Source organism: Phyllostomus hastatus, unplaced genomic scaffold (assembly GCF_019186645.2).
Source record: "Phyllostomus hastatus isolate PE091 unplaced genomic scaffold, TTU_PhHast_1.1 phas_scaffold_182, whole genome shotgun sequence".
NCBI classification, from domain to species: Eukaryota; Metazoa; Chordata; class Mammalia; order Chiroptera; family Phyllostomidae; genus Phyllostomus; species Phyllostomus hastatus.
The window spans coordinates 26046328-26064993 of record NW_025334013.1 but is presented as its reverse complement, the minus strand read 5'-3'; the positions used below and the strand labels follow the sequence as shown (position 1 = coordinate 26064993).

The window sequence follows — 18666 nt, the reverse complement described above, 5'->3', positions numbered from 1 at the left end:
TCATAATTGAGTAGGCTTATATCTTTACTTAAAGGGTTCAACAACAGTCATTTTTGTGATAAGTTACACCCCTGGAGGTAATTTTGCAAAGTTATACTCCTGACTCTTGATTGCAGCCAAGTGCTGAGGGCCAGGTCACAGGCTCTCAGGGACTGGCTGGTTGCTTGCTTTCTGGCCTGCTCTGTTGAGTGGTTTACTCACATGTGTGTCTTTCCCCGCCGCCCCAATCTCTCATACTTTTTTCTTAGATTTTACTTATTAATTTTAGAGAGAGGAGAAGGGAGGAAGAGAAATATTAATGTGCTAGAGATATATTGATTGGTTGCCTCTTGCATGTCCTCAACTAGGGACCTAGCTCACAACTCAAGCATGTGCACTGACTGGGAATCAAACCACCAACCTTTTGGTTCACAGGCCGGCACTCAATCCACTGAACCAAAACCAGCCAGAGAGCACATGTGTCTTTTCTCCTAGGGGGCCTGAAGGACAGAGTACTGGCCCAAACTGGTCTGTTTCTATTGTCTGAAGAAGTAGATCAAGGCACCTAGGTCATATTTAGAGGGCCTCAGAAGGGCTGTCTTTAATAAAAGTCATCTCCCTCCAGGAATGGCTGCCTGGCAAGGCCTTACCTCCTCCAGTCTATCCAAGGCATCATTCAGCTTCCGCTGGCGCTCCAGCGCTAAGAGCCACACCTGCTGCCAGCGGGCGGAGAGCTGGTTGATCCGTGGGTTTTTTGCTTCCGTCTGTGAAAGGATTGGCATGGGAGGAGGTGTGGGCTGACTTAGGGACTTCCCTAAAAGGAAAAATAAGCACAAGATTAGAAAAGCTGGTCTGTCAGTTCACAAATAGAAACACTGTCACATGTATGACTTAGAAGATCTTTATAATGATACCCAATCAGCAACAGCAAAGAAACATGGAATTTGGCAATACGCAGTACAAAAAATTATTAATTTCAAAACCGCTGATTCTCCTCTGAGCCTACAGGTACTTGTCTCATATTTTCAATCAATTCTGTCCTACCTTAGTGAACTGAGGAAATGTCAAATCAACTAAAACAGTGATGGTTCTAGAGAAGCTCATTTAATTTATTATTAGTGTAAACCAAATGTAAACAGCTAGCACCAATGACCAAAACAATGGAAAGGCCACAGCAAAAAAATTTGCTTTATTGTTTTAATATTTCATGCCAATCCAAAAAAATGGGGTTTAGTTGGTGCATGTCAGTGTTAATAAACAAGTGAGTTTCAACAAGAATTTAGCTCAAATCCAATGGTTTTTAAAAATGCAAAGGACATTTTTGGTAGGTATTTGGAAAGTGCTTGTCTTCAGCCAGCGGGAGCGAAGCACCCTGACAGAGCGGCGGGACACATACTGCTGCCGCTGCGGGCCTTATCCGCAAAGGGCCCATGGGCGGGCTCCACAGTCTTCCTTTTGTAGGTCTTCGTGACCCGGTCCATGTCAGGCTGTTTTCGAGTCATTTCTTCCATAAATATCTGTTAAACACAAACAACAGGAAAAAAAAAAAAAAGGAGTTGAGAGTTTTCCTGGACTAAGATGAAACCAGGAGACTTCTTATTAACAAAGGCCAAATCCACGACAGACCAATCGATAGGTAAATGCCTTTGTACGCTGTGTCACTCATTTCAAGAAACACAACTGAGCAAGGTACTTTACCAGGTGCTAGAGGCCTGGAAGAATAAGACACGGGTTTTCACTTCAGGGACTCACAGGTGAGGAAAACTGGAAAGCTAGAGAAATGAGTGCCATCCTTAGTGCCAAAGGAGGACCTAGGACAGCACCTAGCAGCAGTTAGATGAATTGTCTGTTCTGTAACATGCGTAGCTAAGACCTGAGTGAAGCCTCTAGGAGCTAAGAGCAACTCCTGGTTGACAGCAAGGAAATGAAAGGGGGGCCTTGGCTAGGTCACTCAGTTGGTTGGAGCACTGTCCTATACACCAAAAGGTTGCAGGTTCGATCCCCAGGTGGAGTGTGTATGAGAGGCAACTAATTGATGTTTCTTTCTCACATAGATGTTTTTCTTTCTCTCTCTCTCTTCCTTCCTCTCTCTTTCAAATCAAAACATCCTCAGGTGAGGATAAAAAGAAATGAAAGGGAGCTGGGTGAAACAGGTAAAGGGATTCAGGAAAAATAAAACAAAAATAGAAACAAAAACTCATAGACACAGACAACAGTATGGTGATTACCAGAGGGAAAGGGGGTGGGAATAAATGGTGATAGAAGGAAACTTGATTTTGGGTGGCAAAAAATACAATATACGGATGACATGGTACAGAAACCTACAACTGAACCTACAGAGTTTTATTAACCAATGTCACCACAGTAAATTCAATTAAAAAAAAAGAGAAAGAAAATGAAAACAGTGACCTCAGTCCTACAACCACAGGAAATTAATTCTGCCCACTACCTGAATACACTTCAATGAGAACTGCTGCACTGGCTGGCTAACTGAATTTCAGCCCAGTAAGGCCCTATGAAGAGGACCCAGCAAAGTCATGCCCAGACTCCTGGCCCCACAGAAACTGTGAGATACATGTGTGCTGTTTTAAGCTGCTAAGTCTGTAGAAATACGTTAAGCAGCGGTTTAAATAGGATAATAGGGCAAAGGAAATGGGTTCCATGAGCAACTCAGGAAATACGTGACCACATGATGCAATTAAAATACCTGATGCTCAGCGATGAGGGCTTTAACTCGGTCAATGTTCTGAGGGATTGGCTCCTGATCCCGCTGAATGAGGGTGGTCTCAGCCCATTGGATCCATGCCAAAAGTTCTTCCAAGAGCTCAGCGTTAGCCACCAATTCTGACAGAGCTGTTTCAAGACGCTGCTGGTGCTGCTTAGCCCACGTCAGGACCTTGGGGAGAGAAATCATGGCCTCTTTCAGTCAAGCAAATCCCTTTGTTTTCAAAGTCCCCTTTTATGTGATCCTAACAATGACTCTTTAGGGCAAAGACCACCCAAACAGTTATGAGACTTAGCTCTTACTTCAGGGACAGAGCTGGGTTAAGAGCTGGCATGAGAAATCACTTCTTCTGAAAGCAAATCTAGTGCGTCCTATTAAACACAGGACTTCTGAGGAAGGAGGAGTACTTCTGAGGAATAAATACACAGTGTGCCGCTGGGAGCCATCGGCCAACACGTCACACTGCACTAGCACCAGTCTTCCAGATTCCAGCATGTTGCCAAGAGGAGTTATTACTAAAACGCTAACTTAATCTTGTCGGGATATTTCCAGTGAGTGAAAAACTTCTTATGGGGCGGGAGGGAGGGGTGCTCTGTTGTATTTTATCGTTGTGGAGTCATTTTATCCGGAACGTATATTCTCCTCTAAAGCCTACCTCCTCAAAGCGAGCTCGGATGATGGTGATCCAGTGTTTGATGGTAGTGATGCAGTCGGGGTGGCAGACAGCCAAGATGACTTCTCCCATTGTCACTGCTGCATTCACGTCCACTCGCTTTTCTTCCACTTTCTTCATGAATTCCTACACAAACAAAAATTGGAAAACAAAACCTTAAAAAAATAAAAACAAAAACCTGCACTAACAGCACTGTTAGTTTACACTGTGATGGGGGAAATTTCAAGGTATTTTTTTTTCCTACATGTATTTATTGGCACAGCCCTCTAAACGCCTCCACTGGTCTGGCAGGAGTTGCTGGCGTTTTCTTTCCAGTTCTAAAAGCCGTAAGAAGGTGAGGAGTCTACACCAGAATGACTTTTCTCTGCTATAGATGACAAGGACTAGGGACACAGAGGTATGCCCCTTTCCCCAAACGGGGCATACCTATTTTCCTATTCTGAACTAGTTTCTCTTTTTAAAAAGTCCTGTTTTTTATTCACTTCCATGTGTGTAAACAATCTTGGGCAAATAACAGTGATAAAATATTACTATTTAAAAAAATACCTACAACAGTATAACAAAACCAAGATTACAATCTCCCAGTGGGTAACTCAAAAATGAAAGCAGGAAACATTTCCCATCTCACTAGGGCAGACACGCTGAGGCCCCAGGTGCTGCATGTCGGGTAGCCGGGTTATGATGTTCTGGGCAAGCTGATCTGGGCCTGAAGCAGGTGACAACGAGGAAAGTGAGACAAAGCTGTGTGCGAGTCAGGAGTAAAGAAGCTGGAATACTCCATGTTTTTCTTCATAAAATACCATGATGTCTGACTTATTTAGCACCGACACGTATTATGTTTGCAAAAACAAATGAATGAACAATCTTTAAGGTGCCGCAAACATTGCCAGTCATTTTGGTTATTCCCGCTAAATTATAAGCTGGGCTCCTTCTGGTTCTGCTCCTTTGCATACAAGGTCTGAAGTTCACAAGCCAAGGCTGCTCTCCTTTGGTGGCGGGGCAGCCCTTACTGTGGTGGGTGACATGGGTCACTGTACCCTGGGGCTGGATTACCTTATGGGTGTCAATGAGAGACTGCAGGGACTCTGTGTCGTCAGGAAGTGCTCCACGAAAGCGAAGTGTTTGCTCTGCTTCAGAAAGCCACTCCAACAGCATGTGGACTGTGTCCCGAAACTCTTCTGCCTGAAATAATCAGGCACAGAAGATTGAATGTCTCTCTGCAGCTAAGGTCCTGGACACTGGGGAGTACTTGGGAAAGGGTCTAGGCCTAAACTTCTTAGTGCACCACAGGAATTTGATGCCCTATCACAGTCCCACAAAGGTTATCTCTCATTTGTAGTCTTTGAAAGTGAACTGAACTCATTATCTCTCTAATACGAATCAGTATTTAAATACTGTAGAATATTCAGAATATCAGTGTTGGACATTATATTCATTTTGAGATGGGCTGGAACTCATGCTGATAAAGTAGCTAGAATAAATCTGCTCGGACACACCCCCTGGGGTTGTCCCAGCAAACGTCTCTGACCTGTTTTAAGGCCTGCTCAAGTCGGCTTTGTTTGGAGACGGAGAGTTTACACACAGTGTCCCAGCGAGTACTCAGTTCCTGGAGCTGCCCTTTAACCCACGTAGTGTCATCGCGACTATTCTCAATGAGCTCTCGGCCTGACCGCTTCAGAACCTGAACGGTTCCTGTTCGCTTTCCCAGTTCCTTCTGGAAAACCTAGAAAACAGAAAAAATTAGTTTGACAAATGTTTTTAATACAAGAAAACAAAACCACAGAGAAAGTCATCATTTAGTTCAATCTTCCCTGGTAGGTTCCAGTCATGTGTCTTTTATGCATAGAGGGTGGCAGGATGATGCATAAGAAAACAACCAGAAAAGGTGGCTGGAAAATAAGAGCAGTGTGACTCCGGGTAAGTTGCTTAGCTGAAGTCTTAGTTTCCTGATCTGTAAAATGGGAGTACTGTTATACAAACATTTCCAGAATTGTGGGAGTTAATTAAGAACATATATGTCATGCACATAATGTAATTTCAGGGTAAGCTGAATACTTTGTGTTGAAGTCCGAAGACACTGTGCAGCTCAACATAACAGGTATAGGTTATACTAAATATTGGTGCATGTGATACTGGGCTTATTAGGTTCAGCAGCAGTAAAAACACCACTCATTTTTGCAGAGTCAGTGGAAATATATGTCTGAGGGGTTCCTGAATTTAAATTCATTTTGTGACCCAACTTAGAGATACAAACAGGAAGAGGGCAGGGGAACTTCAAAGTGAAGTTTACACATTGCCAGATCTGAATCTAACCAATTTTGGTAAATTCTTTGTGACTGATGCAGAATCCCAGCCACAGTTTGTTTAAACTTGCAGAGCAAGGAGCCGCCTCACTAACAAGCAGAGATTCAGACTATTTCAGACTTCCTTTCTCCCCTAGAAGTTAGCAGGAGCAGAAGGCACACAGAGGTGGAGGCCTCAGTGGCTCGGCCCTACATGCAGTCCAGAGCTCACGCCTTACCTTATGGGCATCCATGAGGTTCATGACAAGGTCGAGGTCCCCGTGCACGGGCTGGTCCTCGGCCAGCTGTGGCTCCACCTTGTACAACCAGTCGACCAAAGCCTGCAAAGCGTCCATGAATTGGCCTGAAAACAGCAGGGCCTCCTCCAACTTGTGCTGCCTGAGAAAAGTACACAAACCTCACTGTTTTTAGATATTTTTACAAATGGTCCACAATTCTGACCACTGAAAAGGAAATACTGCTTCAACGCTATATAGAGAGGGACCTCCAAGTTGGAATGGTAGAAGTTCAGTGAAAAGTGACTAGGAGAGATGCCTAGACATTTTAAATCAAACCACTCTTTAAAATGACTTAATCGTAGTATAGCAGACAGGTAGAGGCCTTTCCGGCACCTTAGAGCCAAGTGGTTATACACATGGACACACCCTAAAAATCAAATCTGTCTGCTCACTCTACACCACTCTAGCACAGGATGATTGTCTTGATAATGACCTGGAGTCAGGGTTCAATGCTGAGCTTAAACCAGTTGTGAGATCCTGGGCTCTTCTTCACCTCTTTGAGCCTCAGTCATCTCACCAAAAATTTGGGAGAGTAAATTATATAAGGGATATTGTAATACTCAGTATGGCATAGTGGGTACAAGTAAATAAAAGTACAGCTTTTAGAACCAAACAAAATAGTTTTAAATCTCAGCTCTGCAGCTTAGTAGTCAGGTGACCACAGTGAAGTTAAGAAGCCTCAATGGTTTCCTCACCTGTAAGATGGGAATAGCTGTACCCACCTCCGTGGTCATTATGAGGATTTTGTGACTAGTAGGCATTGTTTTGCACATACTCAGTGGTTGTTGCTCAGTACAGGTCAGATGTCATGATGGTTAAATGAGGTGATACATGTAGAGGTTTTGCAGTGTTCAACACATAGGAAGAACCCTTAATGAGACAGCTAGTGGTATTACAAGTTGGTAATTTCTAAATAGGGTCATACGTTGATATTCATTGACTTCAAAAATCATCAAACCCTGAAATCGTTGCATTTTGATGGGACAAAAAAAATTGTTCCAGCACTTGGCACTTGCTAGAACTTGTGTTGAGTCACAATGCCATCCCACAAGAAACAATGCCTCATCATTTGGTACTGGTCAGTTTCAGCATCCATTGCAAGTTCCGGAATGAATGAATGAGTACTGAAGTACCACTGTATTCATAGTGACTGATCTATTACTGTGGGCTTCTCTCTTTCTAAGATAGTACAGTTCATGTTGAAATGAGAGAACTTGACTACATTTTACTCAAAATTTTCATAACTCAATGAACTAACTGGAGATACTGAAATGCTATAAAACCTCTTACTGATGCGTAAGTTTTATTACCATTTTATGGAATCCAGTATTAGTCTCTTAGTAGTTTTGGGATAACATACAGACCCATTAAGGGGACATTCATACTTACCTCTCCACAGACTTGCCACACACAGTATCCCATTTGTCTCTGACTTCTCCCAGTAAGTTGTCAAGTTTCTGAGTGTCATCAGAAAGCAAAGTCTTTTCTTTCAGGGCTCTGCCAGTTCTAATTGTGGTATCATACACAGGCTGTTTGCCACCAAGGGTTTTCTGAAACTCCTGTTCCCAAAAGAAAAGAAAAAAAAACACCCCAAATACTCCAATGCTGTGAGATGACACCTTGGTTTGGAACAAAGGAAAAATTTTGTTGTTTCCAAGTTGGTAATTAGATGTAACATAGTTTGACTGTGATGATTTTTTGAACTAAAAGGAGTAAGAACTTATCCTTAAGATCCTTAAGAAAGTTGTAAGTTTTCGTTTGTCTTATACAGAAGTGCCTATTTCTAAAGTCTAGAATTTCCAACAGCTTTAACTGGTTTACTCCCACAATCACTTTGTTTAAACTGTTATTTAAATGAGCAATTGTCACGGTTAGACACTGTCTAGACAAAATGAAACACTGGCTTCATCATCTTGAGTCTTTTACCCAGATACAATCTTTAGTAAATACCAAGCTCAGGGCCTAAAGCAACAAACTGTTTTACCTTATGCTTAGAGAGCTGAAGTTTAATTTTGTCTGGGTCATTGGATATCTCCAGCTCTGAGTCCAGGTGACTCTCTGCATCTTCTAGCCAGTCGATCAGTTTTTTCCAGGCTTCATGGAACTACAATTATATAAGAAATAAGTTATAACAGGCAAGAAATAAGAAATAAGTTATATAGGCAAACTATACAACACTTTTACATGAACCAACCCAGAGACTCAACTTGTCACCCAAGGTTGTTCAGTACATTAGTATCTTCCTTTTGTAACTTACTTGTTTTGCCCTCTTCCTGGCATCATCCAGTGATCGCCCTCTTTCAACAGATCGCTGGACAACCTTCTCCCATCGAGACTGGACACTAACCAACAAATTCTTGATCAGAACAACGTCCTGTTTTTGGCTAAGGAACTTTAACTGATTCCCAGTTTGATCCAGCTCAATGATCTGGTCTCGATGAGCATTTACTTCATTAGCAAAAACCTGGGGGGAAAATGTTGTTGTGTTTAAACTGATGATAAGACAACACAGCATCTCTTTCAACTAGTTCTTTCAAAAGGAAGGCAACATCATAGTGTCAGAGTTACCTTGTGCTCCTCTATCTGGGAAAGGACAGTGTTTAGAATCAGGCTGGGAGGAGAAGCGATGTTTAAATTCTGTTCTGCCAGCGTCAACCAGTTGATAAATTCTTGCAGGGAATTTTGGAATTCTGTTGCCAGGCTGAGGGCCTCTTCCAGCTTTGACTGAATTTTAATGAAAACACACACACACAAAGAAAAAGTGCCAAATTAAAGAATTATAGCTTCAAGGACAAAGGCATGAATTGTACACCCAATGAAATGATCTCTAGAAAGGAACCCTCATTTAACCAACCTCCAAACATGCCTTGTTTGCAAAGAAGGGGACATTTTAATGGCAGTGTCTGAAACAACTGTATATGAAAAAGGAAAGAGCACAATTAGCAGCTGAGCTGCCTTCTCTGCTATTTCCCCCTTCCTGGGACGTGGAAGAACAGGAGTAAAACCAGTCACAATGTAAGTGCACAGTTCAGTGGTGACAAGCTTCAGATCTTCAACTGCTTTGGGCAAAGTCTCATTTTCCTTTCATGTTCTTTTTGTGACACCAAAACAAACAATGAAAAGCACTTCACTATAAAGTTGATGCTCATTGCAGTGCCTCTGTTTACATGTTTTCAGAAAACATGGCATCTAAAAATATCTGAGCCTGAAACTTATGCTACAAGCAGAAAAGATAATTACAGCCCTATATTCTATGCAAAAACCTGACAATCCTAGATGTAAATGTTTTAGATGCTTTTTATCTAAATCAGGTGACGAAAACAACGGTCCAGTCAGGACATGTGCAACTGCCCATGAGTACATACACTCCAACTGCACAGTCCACGAAGTCCACCCGCAGAGACTTCTACCCCCAACACCTAGGTAATGGCCTCTGCCCCAGCCCACCTACCAGGCAGGCAAAGTAGAATAAGGGAAGACTGTTAAAAATGAATACATTCAAAATATTCACAGAAATTTAGGTTACTTTTGTAATCTAAAAACCCACCATAATGAATGTTACAAAAATGTACAGGCCAAATGTAGATAAAGTAGAAAAATAAAGTCTACACAAAATATATAAGAAATGTTTAGAGATTAATATACTGCTGGCCTGTGAATTGAAGCACGGCAGGTTCAATTTCCAGAGCACATGCCCAGGTTGTGGACCAGGTCCCCAGTAGGGAGTGCACAAGAGACAGCCACACACTGATGTTTCTCCCCCTCCCCCGACTTTCTCCGTTCTCCCCCTCCCCTCCCCTCCCCACTCTCTAAAAATAAAGTCTTTAAAAAAAATTACAAAATAAATGGTTCTCTTAAAAAAAAAAAAGAAATTAATATATTGCCAAGTTCCTAGATGGCAGAAATATCCCACATTGTTTTGATATATTATTTAATAAAGTACCACATTCACTAAATAAATGATGTTAGTGATCCTGAAATGTAATATTCTCATAAAATCAGAAATAACTATCCCTGACAACTACCCTTTGCTTGACCAGTTCCAACTGATGACAGGTTAAATATTTGAGCTCCACTGTTGAGAAAACCCTCTAGAAACTTCTTGATTATGAGCCACAATCTGTCTCAGTTACTTTAATTAGACTTAGTTCTGCATTCTGCAGGAATCATAGGTAACGGACTGTCCCAAGAATTAGAACACAGCCAATGCACTCAGGTCCTCTGGACATTCTTTGTGTAACAAAATTATCAGAGCCCACATTAGAAGAATTCTAATAAGTTAATGATTCTTCAAAATGTTCAGTTATGTATAAATATTTATTTTTGTCCTCTGCCCAATAAATTTGATAGGATCATGCTTTTATAATTTCCACTATATACCTAGCACAGTGCCTGGCACATACATGCTTAACAACTCTCTGTTGAATGCATGTGGCCCACAGGTTTAAATACACATTTTATTTGATCTGCCCAGCACAGAAACTCTGTGCAGAGAGATACTCTGAAACTCAGTGCTCATAAAAACCAGTGTTTTGGGGCCTTGATCTCTAGTCACTTTTCTTTTGAAGAGAATTTGATTTTTGAGGGCCATATAATTTATTTCTCTCCTGATTTTTAGTACAACTTTTTGGATACTGTACTTACACTAGAATCCTTGTGTGGCATTAGTTGTCACACTCTCTTATGCTCTGCCCCCACCCTCCCAATCCCAAGTCACCAACTCCAACATAAACTTGTTTTTAAGTAGAACATGAATATGATTCACAAAGCATATAGGGTCCACCACTGAGCAGTATCAGGCAGTAATATCTTAACTGGTAGATGCAGAAAAGGAATGAATAATAAAAGCATGAATTGGTAGAAACTAGCAGTATCGCTGCAACTTGACATGGATGGAAAACAAATTTAATGGAAGAAAAGATGAGTATGAAGGCAATTCTGAGGATATCAGTTCTGCAACTTCTTCACAGAAACAGATGGTAATTATACACCGTGACTACACACACTCCTCAGATCCCAGAAACACACCATGTACATAATCACACCCTTCTCTTTGTGGAGGTACCTTTCTTTCCTCCATCTTACTGCTGACCACACGCCACTTCTGTTCCAGGAGTGCCACGCTCTGTTCCGTCTTTGAGCCAGACCCTGAATCATCACGGCTCAGAAGCATGAGCCTGCCCTTGTCAAGTAGCTGATTATAAGTCTCTTCCTTGGCTTTGAGTTGGGAATAGAGCTCCTGCAAGAAAAGGCAGGAAAAATATTAATAATCCCAATTTTGTGAAAGATACCCACACACAGATTTACAAGCACAGTTTGAAAAAGTCCAGGAAAGTCTTACCTTGATTAAAAAAAACCCTTTCGGATTCAGTTCAACTACTGAGTAACAACTATGGGACTGAAGCCCACCATTCTTGCTTAGTATTAAAATTATTTTGTCACCAATTGAATTATTTAAGGATCAGAGACTTGTGGGAACAGACCAGCACCCCATTTGTCTGGGACACAGCCAACTACTGTGGCAAGAACAGCCCTGAAAGCAACCTAAAATAGACCCCAACACTTTATTTCCTTTTCTTGAACAATGTACCTGGAAATTATGCCTTTAGTTCTCAGCCACTTTCTTGAAACACTATTAGTATCTACTGGGTTTCTCTAAATCCCACCGAAGTAGTCTTTTTCTTAAATACAACTATATCTGTGTTATGTATTTGTCTTGCTGATACTCTCACCAAGTTAATATTCTTGTGTCCACTGAGTTGATTAACTCAAAATTAGCCAGTTCACCAATGCATCTCTAGCAGATTCCCCCATCACTACTGCTGCCTGTGGTAGGGTATTAAAAGCATTATATATATGATATTTACATATATATACACATTTGTGTGTGTGTGTGTGTGTGTAGTATCAGCAATCCTCAAGGCTGCACTGTGTTGTCAATAAAAAGGCACTACTTTGGAGACTCCCAGATACATCTCTCTCTGTGAATTCAGAAAGGAGCTACTGAACATAGGATGCGCATGCTCAATTTCAGGAAATCTCTATTACCATATGTGCGTCAAGCTGTTCCCTAGCAGTCTCAGGAAGTCCTCCTGTGGGCTTAGAGGCAGAAAGTTGGGTCTCCATTTTGGTCAGTTCCAAGAGGAAATCTTCAATTTCACTGTGGAAACCTTGTGCCTTTTGAGAAAAAGACACATTAATAAGGTTAGTAGTCAATTCTAGCTTCAAAAGTAAACTTTCTAAATAACCACGTGAGGAATCTATCTTGAGGGAGGAATTTTGGGCTGCTCTCAGGCAGATCTGTTCTGTTGCTGGATTGGCATGGGGCCGACATATTTCCTTATTTTTAGAATCTAGCAGAATCCTTTAGACCTCACTGTAACATACAGTTGTGAGCACATGAAACAGTTTATTCTTGTAATATTACTTATTAATCATTGTATTTCCATACAAGCCACTATAAACCTACTTTTGCCCACCCCAGTATTATAAATGTCTCATATAACTAATGAATTAACTGACTGAGGTACTGTTGAATATGAATATGGAGGAATGTGATCTGATCTAGGAAGTAACTGAATCTGTGAAGAGGTTTGTTACAGTAAACATTTACTAACTTTGAATAGTAAAAAAAGAGACTGGGTTACAAACTAGTCCCGTCCCCGCCACAAATCAAAAGTTGTTCTTGTCTTGGCTGGTGTAGCTCAGTGGATTGAGTGCTGGCCTGCGAATCAAAGGGTTGCCGGTTCAATTCCCAGTTAGGGTGCAGGCCCGGGTTGCAGGCCAGGTCCCCAGCAGGGGGTGCACGAGAAGCAACCACATATTGATGTTTCTCTCCCTCTCTTTCAAAGTTAAATAAATAAAATCTTGGGGGGGGGTTGGGGCGGGTAGAAAGCAGATGTTTTTTTCCAGACAAGTTCCAGCACAGAAATGACCTTCCTCACGAGACACAAGGGGCTCTACCCTAAATTGCTTTTCTTGACTCAGACAGGCCTCCTTCTGAGTATGTGCGCAGCTCTACCCGCCTAACTTGGATGATGTACATACCTGCTGCAGTGTTGACTGAAGCTGCTGCTCCCTCTCCTCTGTTTTCTGTAACACTGACTCCCAGCATTGGTTCATAGTTTCCAAACGACTCCTTAAGCTGCTAGCATCGTCTCCAGCACTAGATTCAAGAAGTTCATTGCCAGCTTTGTTGACTGTTTCCACTGTGGCTTGATGAGCCAAAACATCATTTTTGAGAACCTAAAAAATGTTAATAACACTTTGTGTCACAGATAACATCAAACCTGGTTCTCTAAGGTTCATGTAACATTGAAAGGCTTCTGGTGGCATTGTTTAGTCTGAAATCAACAGATTTAGAGATGAAAACCAAAAATACTTACATGGTGCTTTGCGAGCTCAACTTCAATGACTTTTGGATCTCCACTTATTGGTCTCTGAGCATTTAGCAACTCTTCAGTGTGAATCAGCCAACTCATTAGTTCTTCTAAGGCATGTTGGAACTGGCCAAGGGCCAAGAGAGCACCTTCTAGCTTATGCTACTCATAAAAACATATAAAGGGAAAGATTGTTAGGGAAAAAGAAAACAGTAGATAGTAGTCCATTTACGTACTCCACCATTTTTGCCTTACCTGTCTGTGGGCAATTTTTTCACCCAGGTTCTCCCAGAGGTGTTTGAGTTCTGTCAATGGTTCTCGTATAATGTCTCTGTCTGTTTCATCAGTAGCTTTCTTTAACATCAGTTCGCCCTGGTGGTTAAGCTTCTCCATCTCAATTTGCTGTTGGTAAACTTCCACTTTGAACTCCTATCAGAGACATACTTAATGTTAGCATTAAATCAAGTCTTTAAAAACTAAAAAGAAGCAATCCTTCTTTAAAAGCCATTCCCAGATACAAACCTTCATTTCATTTAACTGATCTTTAACAGTGTTGAGGTCAGTGCCGACAGGGGGCATGGTGCAAAGTTTAATTACAGTGTTATCTAGCCAGTCAAACATAGCCTAAAACACAAACACAAATAAGCAGTCAAAAACAAAGACTTGGGAGAGACAAATCAAAATGCCAAGTACTGTCTGTGTTTTTAGGTGGGGGGGAAGGGGGCAGAAGTAAGGAATAATGATCTTTATTCCAACGATATGAGGATTTAAGAACAAAGCAAACATATTATTGGGATAGTGTCCAAAATGAACTGTGATCTAGAAAACCTAAATATGAATAAGAGTTACTATTTTTTCATGGCTGACTAGCAAGCTCATGATGTGCTAAAGCTCCTGGGCCAAGATGTGTTTTAGGTTAACCAGGGTGTGGAACTGCTAGCAAGTAATGGCCTTAGTGAGGCCAGCTTCACTGTATAGTCACCAAGAGAATAAAGATGAACACATGATGATGAAAAACATCAAGAAGAATAAAAATTCAGGTGTCAGTTTTCACATTAGAAGTGAGAAACTTTGGCTAGAAATACAGAAAGAGGTTACTGCCTCAGATTTGATAATGCTACAGTCCCATAAAGGTGATCACTCATACTGGATTCTGAATACGAATGACAATGCAGACCCTGTATGGCCACGGTGGTCATGGCATGGCTTACCTGAAGAGTGTCTTGATACTGCACAGCAGCCTGCATGGCTTCTTCTAGCTTTTCCAGCCTCTCTTTCCATGTTTTGTTTAAGTTCTCCCAGGCATTATTCATCTAGAAGAAAAGAGTCAATCAGATTCTTTAATTAATACCACTGTTCAGTCCAGGTCCACTAATATTTTGTCTAACTCATCCATTTCTCCACACCTCATCAATGCTCTTCTTCACTTCGGGCTTCTCAGTTTCTCCGCAGGCAAAAATCAAATCTGCTCCAAGGATTCGAATAAACTCCAGTTCCTCATGCAGACCATCTGTCTCTTCCTTAATAGTCTACATGTAAATGAACAGAATATAAGCCAAAACAGAAGCAGAACAGAACTTTCCAAACTTTGCAAATGCAATTATATCCCCATCAATAGCAGATGCTGTACAGAGTGTCAATTTCACAAAAACCTTTCAGTGTTATTAGTATTTAACTTATCTAAATAGTGAAACTTCAGACTCTGGTTATTGTTCATATGTATGTGTACAAAAAATATATATATCAAATATATTTATGTATAATTATACATGCATATATATAAACTACATAGAAAAATATGTATAAAACAGTCTGTGAAAGGCCAAATGAGTTTCAATAATTTACCAAAGGTTCATCCCTTCAGCCTCCAAGATTATAACCTGTAGCCAGAAGTCTATCACAGAGAAGTATATCAACAAGGAGACAATAATACAGCACAAGTCACAAATTTAAGAGCTGAGAGCCCAGCATAATAGGAATGCTAGGCTATATAATCTTGAATAAAGTCAGTTCTCTGCTAGCTCCTAAAAAGGACAAGGGTGGGTAGAGAAAGAGAATGGTGGAAATAAAAGAAATACATAAGAAATAGAATGTCAAACAAGCTTGGCTTACACTAAGTGGACAAAATGAGGGGAAAATTTATTTAGTAAAAATAAAAACTAGGCTCCCCCAAAAGGCTAGAAAAAGTTAAGTCAATATAATAATTATCTTTGGATGACGAATCTAGATTTTTTCCTACTTTCTATTTTTCTGCATTAAAGAGATGTACTCCAGAAACAAAATTATGTGTACTATAGCGAGGGCTACATTCAGAAATGAAAGCAAAACTGAATTTGCTAAACATATTCTATTAATTTGAATTGTTAAGTTTAAAACTGATGAGAAAAGTAGTTTTGTGTGATGGAACTGTTTCTGTATCACAGTTGGTAGAAGTTGTATAAATCTGTAAGTGGTAAAACTTCCATTTATAACTAAGAAAGAAATCTGCTATAGTGAGATTTTTTTTTCAAGTGCAAAATACCCTCTTAGAGTTAAAAACAAACACAAACAACTTTTAAGAAACTTGGCCTGGCTAAGCAGTTAGCACAACACACTAGTAAAAGTAGTTTTTGAGATAGCAAAAACACGAGAAGGAATTTTTTTTTCTCTTACCTCAGCAGCTTCAACCTGTTGTTTGATGATGGACGGGTCAATGCCTGGGCTTTCTAAGTCATGGACAATGTCCTGGGTGTCTTTGATGGTGGTAAGGAGAGCTGCCATATCATACCAAAACTTCTCTGCTAGTTCAAGGACATCAAGGAACTTAATTTCTCGCTCTTCAGCCCGAGCTTTGATGTCCTCCCAGAAGAATACCATTTGATCCAATTTGTCCTGGATTTCTGAAGGGGTAAAGAGATATGAATAGGACTTCTCTAAGTACTTGAAATCAGCATCATCAGAAATACCATCTAATTCTCACATTTTCACTGAAATTGTATTTTAAAAAGTTCTAAGAATATATATAGGTATTTCTTTGCCTGTGTAATTTTAATATATTAAAGATCATGAAAACTTAGCTTTATTGGAGAAAAATATCCTCTTAAATTTTAGCCTTCTGTCAGCAAAATAAGTGCAATAGTTGTGCATCTATTTGACATAATAAACTGAACTTTTCAAAAAAAAAAAAAAAAGCTAAGACACATATATCTTTATTTTTATTTTTTTAATTGTTGTGCAAGTAGTTTTCTGTCCTTTACCCCCATCCCAGCACACCCACCCCAGCCCTCCTCTCCTCCCTCCCGAAGATACATACATCTTAGCGCTATTGTTATTTCTACATTTACATTTCCCACATAAAGAGATCACAGAGGTAATCTGGGAATGAGTTACCATCTAATATAAAGGTGCTGCTCAGATACAAAACCCCTAACTTATAAAGGGACTGAGATGAAAGCTCTATTTCCAGTGTTCTGTGTTGAACTTGCTGCTTCCCATGGAAAGTGTTATAAAAGGTAGTTATGTTCCACACACTATTGATACTGCAGTTCACTCATATTAGGGGTTAAAGGAGCATTTGTTTCCTGGCCTGGGAATCTAACTACCAATTGTAACCTTGTTTCAATAGGGAGATGTGTCCTGAATTCTAAATGACTTCCAAATGACTTTCTGGAATACTCATTACTTGGGGACTGTCTTCACATTCAATGCAGTACATCTGGTGAGATGCTGGAAGTAACCACAGACTAGAATTTTTTCTATTGGTTCTCTTCAAAAACAATTAGATTCATCAAGCACCTTTTGCAGCCAGGTCTTTGTCAGCTCCCTGAGATCTCCCAATGAGCTCCTCTCCACGGCGCTTTAGGGCCTCAAAGGAAGGCTGAAGTTTTTCTAGCTCCATGGTGGCACTCTTATTGTCACTAATGCACTCTCTGATCTTGTCGACTTCAGCAGGAATCAGTGGTGGCATACGCAGACGAGAGGAGAGATTCTCCAGAGTCTCCAACATGGGTTCAATTTTATCATGGAACTAAATAAATGTCAGACCATTAGCTATCACAGCAATACTGCATCACACTTCTGGGGGAAATGTTGGAGAATAAGACTAAGGTATAAATCCACTACTCTTTAGGATAATCTGCACATAGCCTATCCTGATGTCTGTTGGGTTAGGCTAAGGAACTGTTTTGGGTGTAGCACACCAGAACTGGCCCATCAGAAAAAGAAAATAAATACTTATTTTAAGAACCAAGAAAATATTAATATACCAGAAATGTGACGAGAAAGGGACAACACTATGAAACTGGTAACAGAGTCACTGTGTCAACATCTCAGATGACAGTTGCATGCAACAGATCAGACCAACAAGTTAGATGCCCTCCACCAACTATGTAAATGGATGGGGAACTCAGTATGCTAAATGACTTGGAGTTCAAAATTATTGTAGCATGCAAATTTAATAACCACTGTATGTAACAGAGAGGAAAATGCTGGCATGATGAAAGGTAATTAAGGAAGGCCAAATCTAACCTTATTCTGAAAGAGCAATTACCTGTCCACTTTTCTGGTACTTGAAGTAACATGACTATAATTGTAAAATTTCACTAACAATCTGAAGCAGAGAGAGGAGAACCAGGAGCCAAACAAGTAAGCTTGCCCCTTCTAAAAACAGCTATCTAAAAGCAACTCTGGATTAATAAGAATTTTAAGTGTCCTACAAGAAACACATGGTGGGATTTCCTTAATAAAATCACTTCCCATCACTCCCTCACTTCTAGGTTCCACCCCAAAAGAAACTGGCATAATAAACTGCACTGATAAAATTCCTTTCACTGAAGTAAAGGGAAATTTTCTGACAGGTAATCCTCAATTCTCAGCTTCATAAGAATACCCTATTCCCAGTGGGGGTGGGAACCTTACCTCTGCAATCTGTAATGGTGGGCGCGGTCAACACAACAATGAAATGTGACGATGTGGGGAAGACAGGAGCAGGCGGCAACAACACAAAGTAACACATTCCACAATGTGAGTGAGAGATGGGACGGAAGGTGGGAGGAAAACTTGAGTAAGTACAAGTATTAACCAAGAATATTGACTAAACATAGGAATAAAATACCCAGACATGACAAAAGTACACTAACAGTAATATATTAGTTCATAAGTATGTAGATACATGCTTTAAACTCCACTGCTGGTGGATTATTTCTCTTTGGCTCTTAACTTCTCTCTCTCCAAGCATCTTTCTTTGAACTAGGAGCTAGCTGGTGGCGTCCTGAGTAAGAGGTCTAGTGTGTTGTCTTCTAAGTCTCAAAAGTAACAGGTCCAGTAGGAATCTGACTTTTCTTTAGGTATT

The 18666-nt window shown here is 40.5% G+C and overlaps 1 protein-coding gene across 23 annotated transcripts in view; it reads right to left on the bottom strand.

The window, feature by feature from the left end:
• Positions 1–18666, bottom strand: part of MACF1 (microtubule actin crosslinking factor 1) — a 325507-nt gene that overhangs the window by 19274 nt on the left and 287567 nt on the right. For 15 of the 23 annotated variants that reach the window (XM_045859449.1, XM_045859456.1, XM_045859454.1 and 12 more), the window contains 22 exons: positions 18234–18242; positions 17112–17343; positions 15990–16216; positions 14744–14866; positions 14549–14650; positions 13860–13961; positions 13593–13766; positions 13344–13499; positions 13006–13203; positions 12007–12135; positions 11024–11197; positions 8527–8682; positions 8216–8422; positions 7943–8062; positions 7348–7517; positions 5899–6058; positions 4906–5100; positions 4431–4559; positions 3360–3503; positions 2687–2875; positions 1376–1496; positions 630–793 (listed from right to left, as the gene is read on the bottom strand). In XM_045859449.1, the coding sequence (XP_045715405.1) occupies positions 630–793; positions 1376–1496; positions 2687–2875; positions 3360–3503; positions 4431–4559; positions 4906–5100; positions 5899–6058; positions 7348–7517; positions 7943–8062; positions 8216–8422; positions 8527–8682; positions 11024–11197; positions 12007–12135; positions 13006–13203; positions 13344–13499; positions 13593–13766; positions 13860–13961; positions 14549–14650; positions 14744–14866; positions 15990–16216; positions 17112–17343; positions 18234–18242 (3381 nt within the window). The remainder of the gene's footprint in view (positions 1–629; positions 794–1375; positions 1497–2686; positions 2876–3359; positions 3504–4430; positions 4560–4905; positions 5101–5898; positions 6059–7347; positions 7518–7942; positions 8063–8215; positions 8423–8526; positions 8683–11023; positions 11198–12006; positions 12136–13005; positions 13204–13343; positions 13500–13592; positions 13767–13859; positions 13962–14548; positions 14651–14743; positions 14867–15989; positions 16217–17111; positions 17344–18233; positions 18243–18666) is intronic. The other 8 variants (XM_045859451.1, XM_045859472.1, XM_045859473.1 and 5 more) reach the window with 1 other exon arrangement.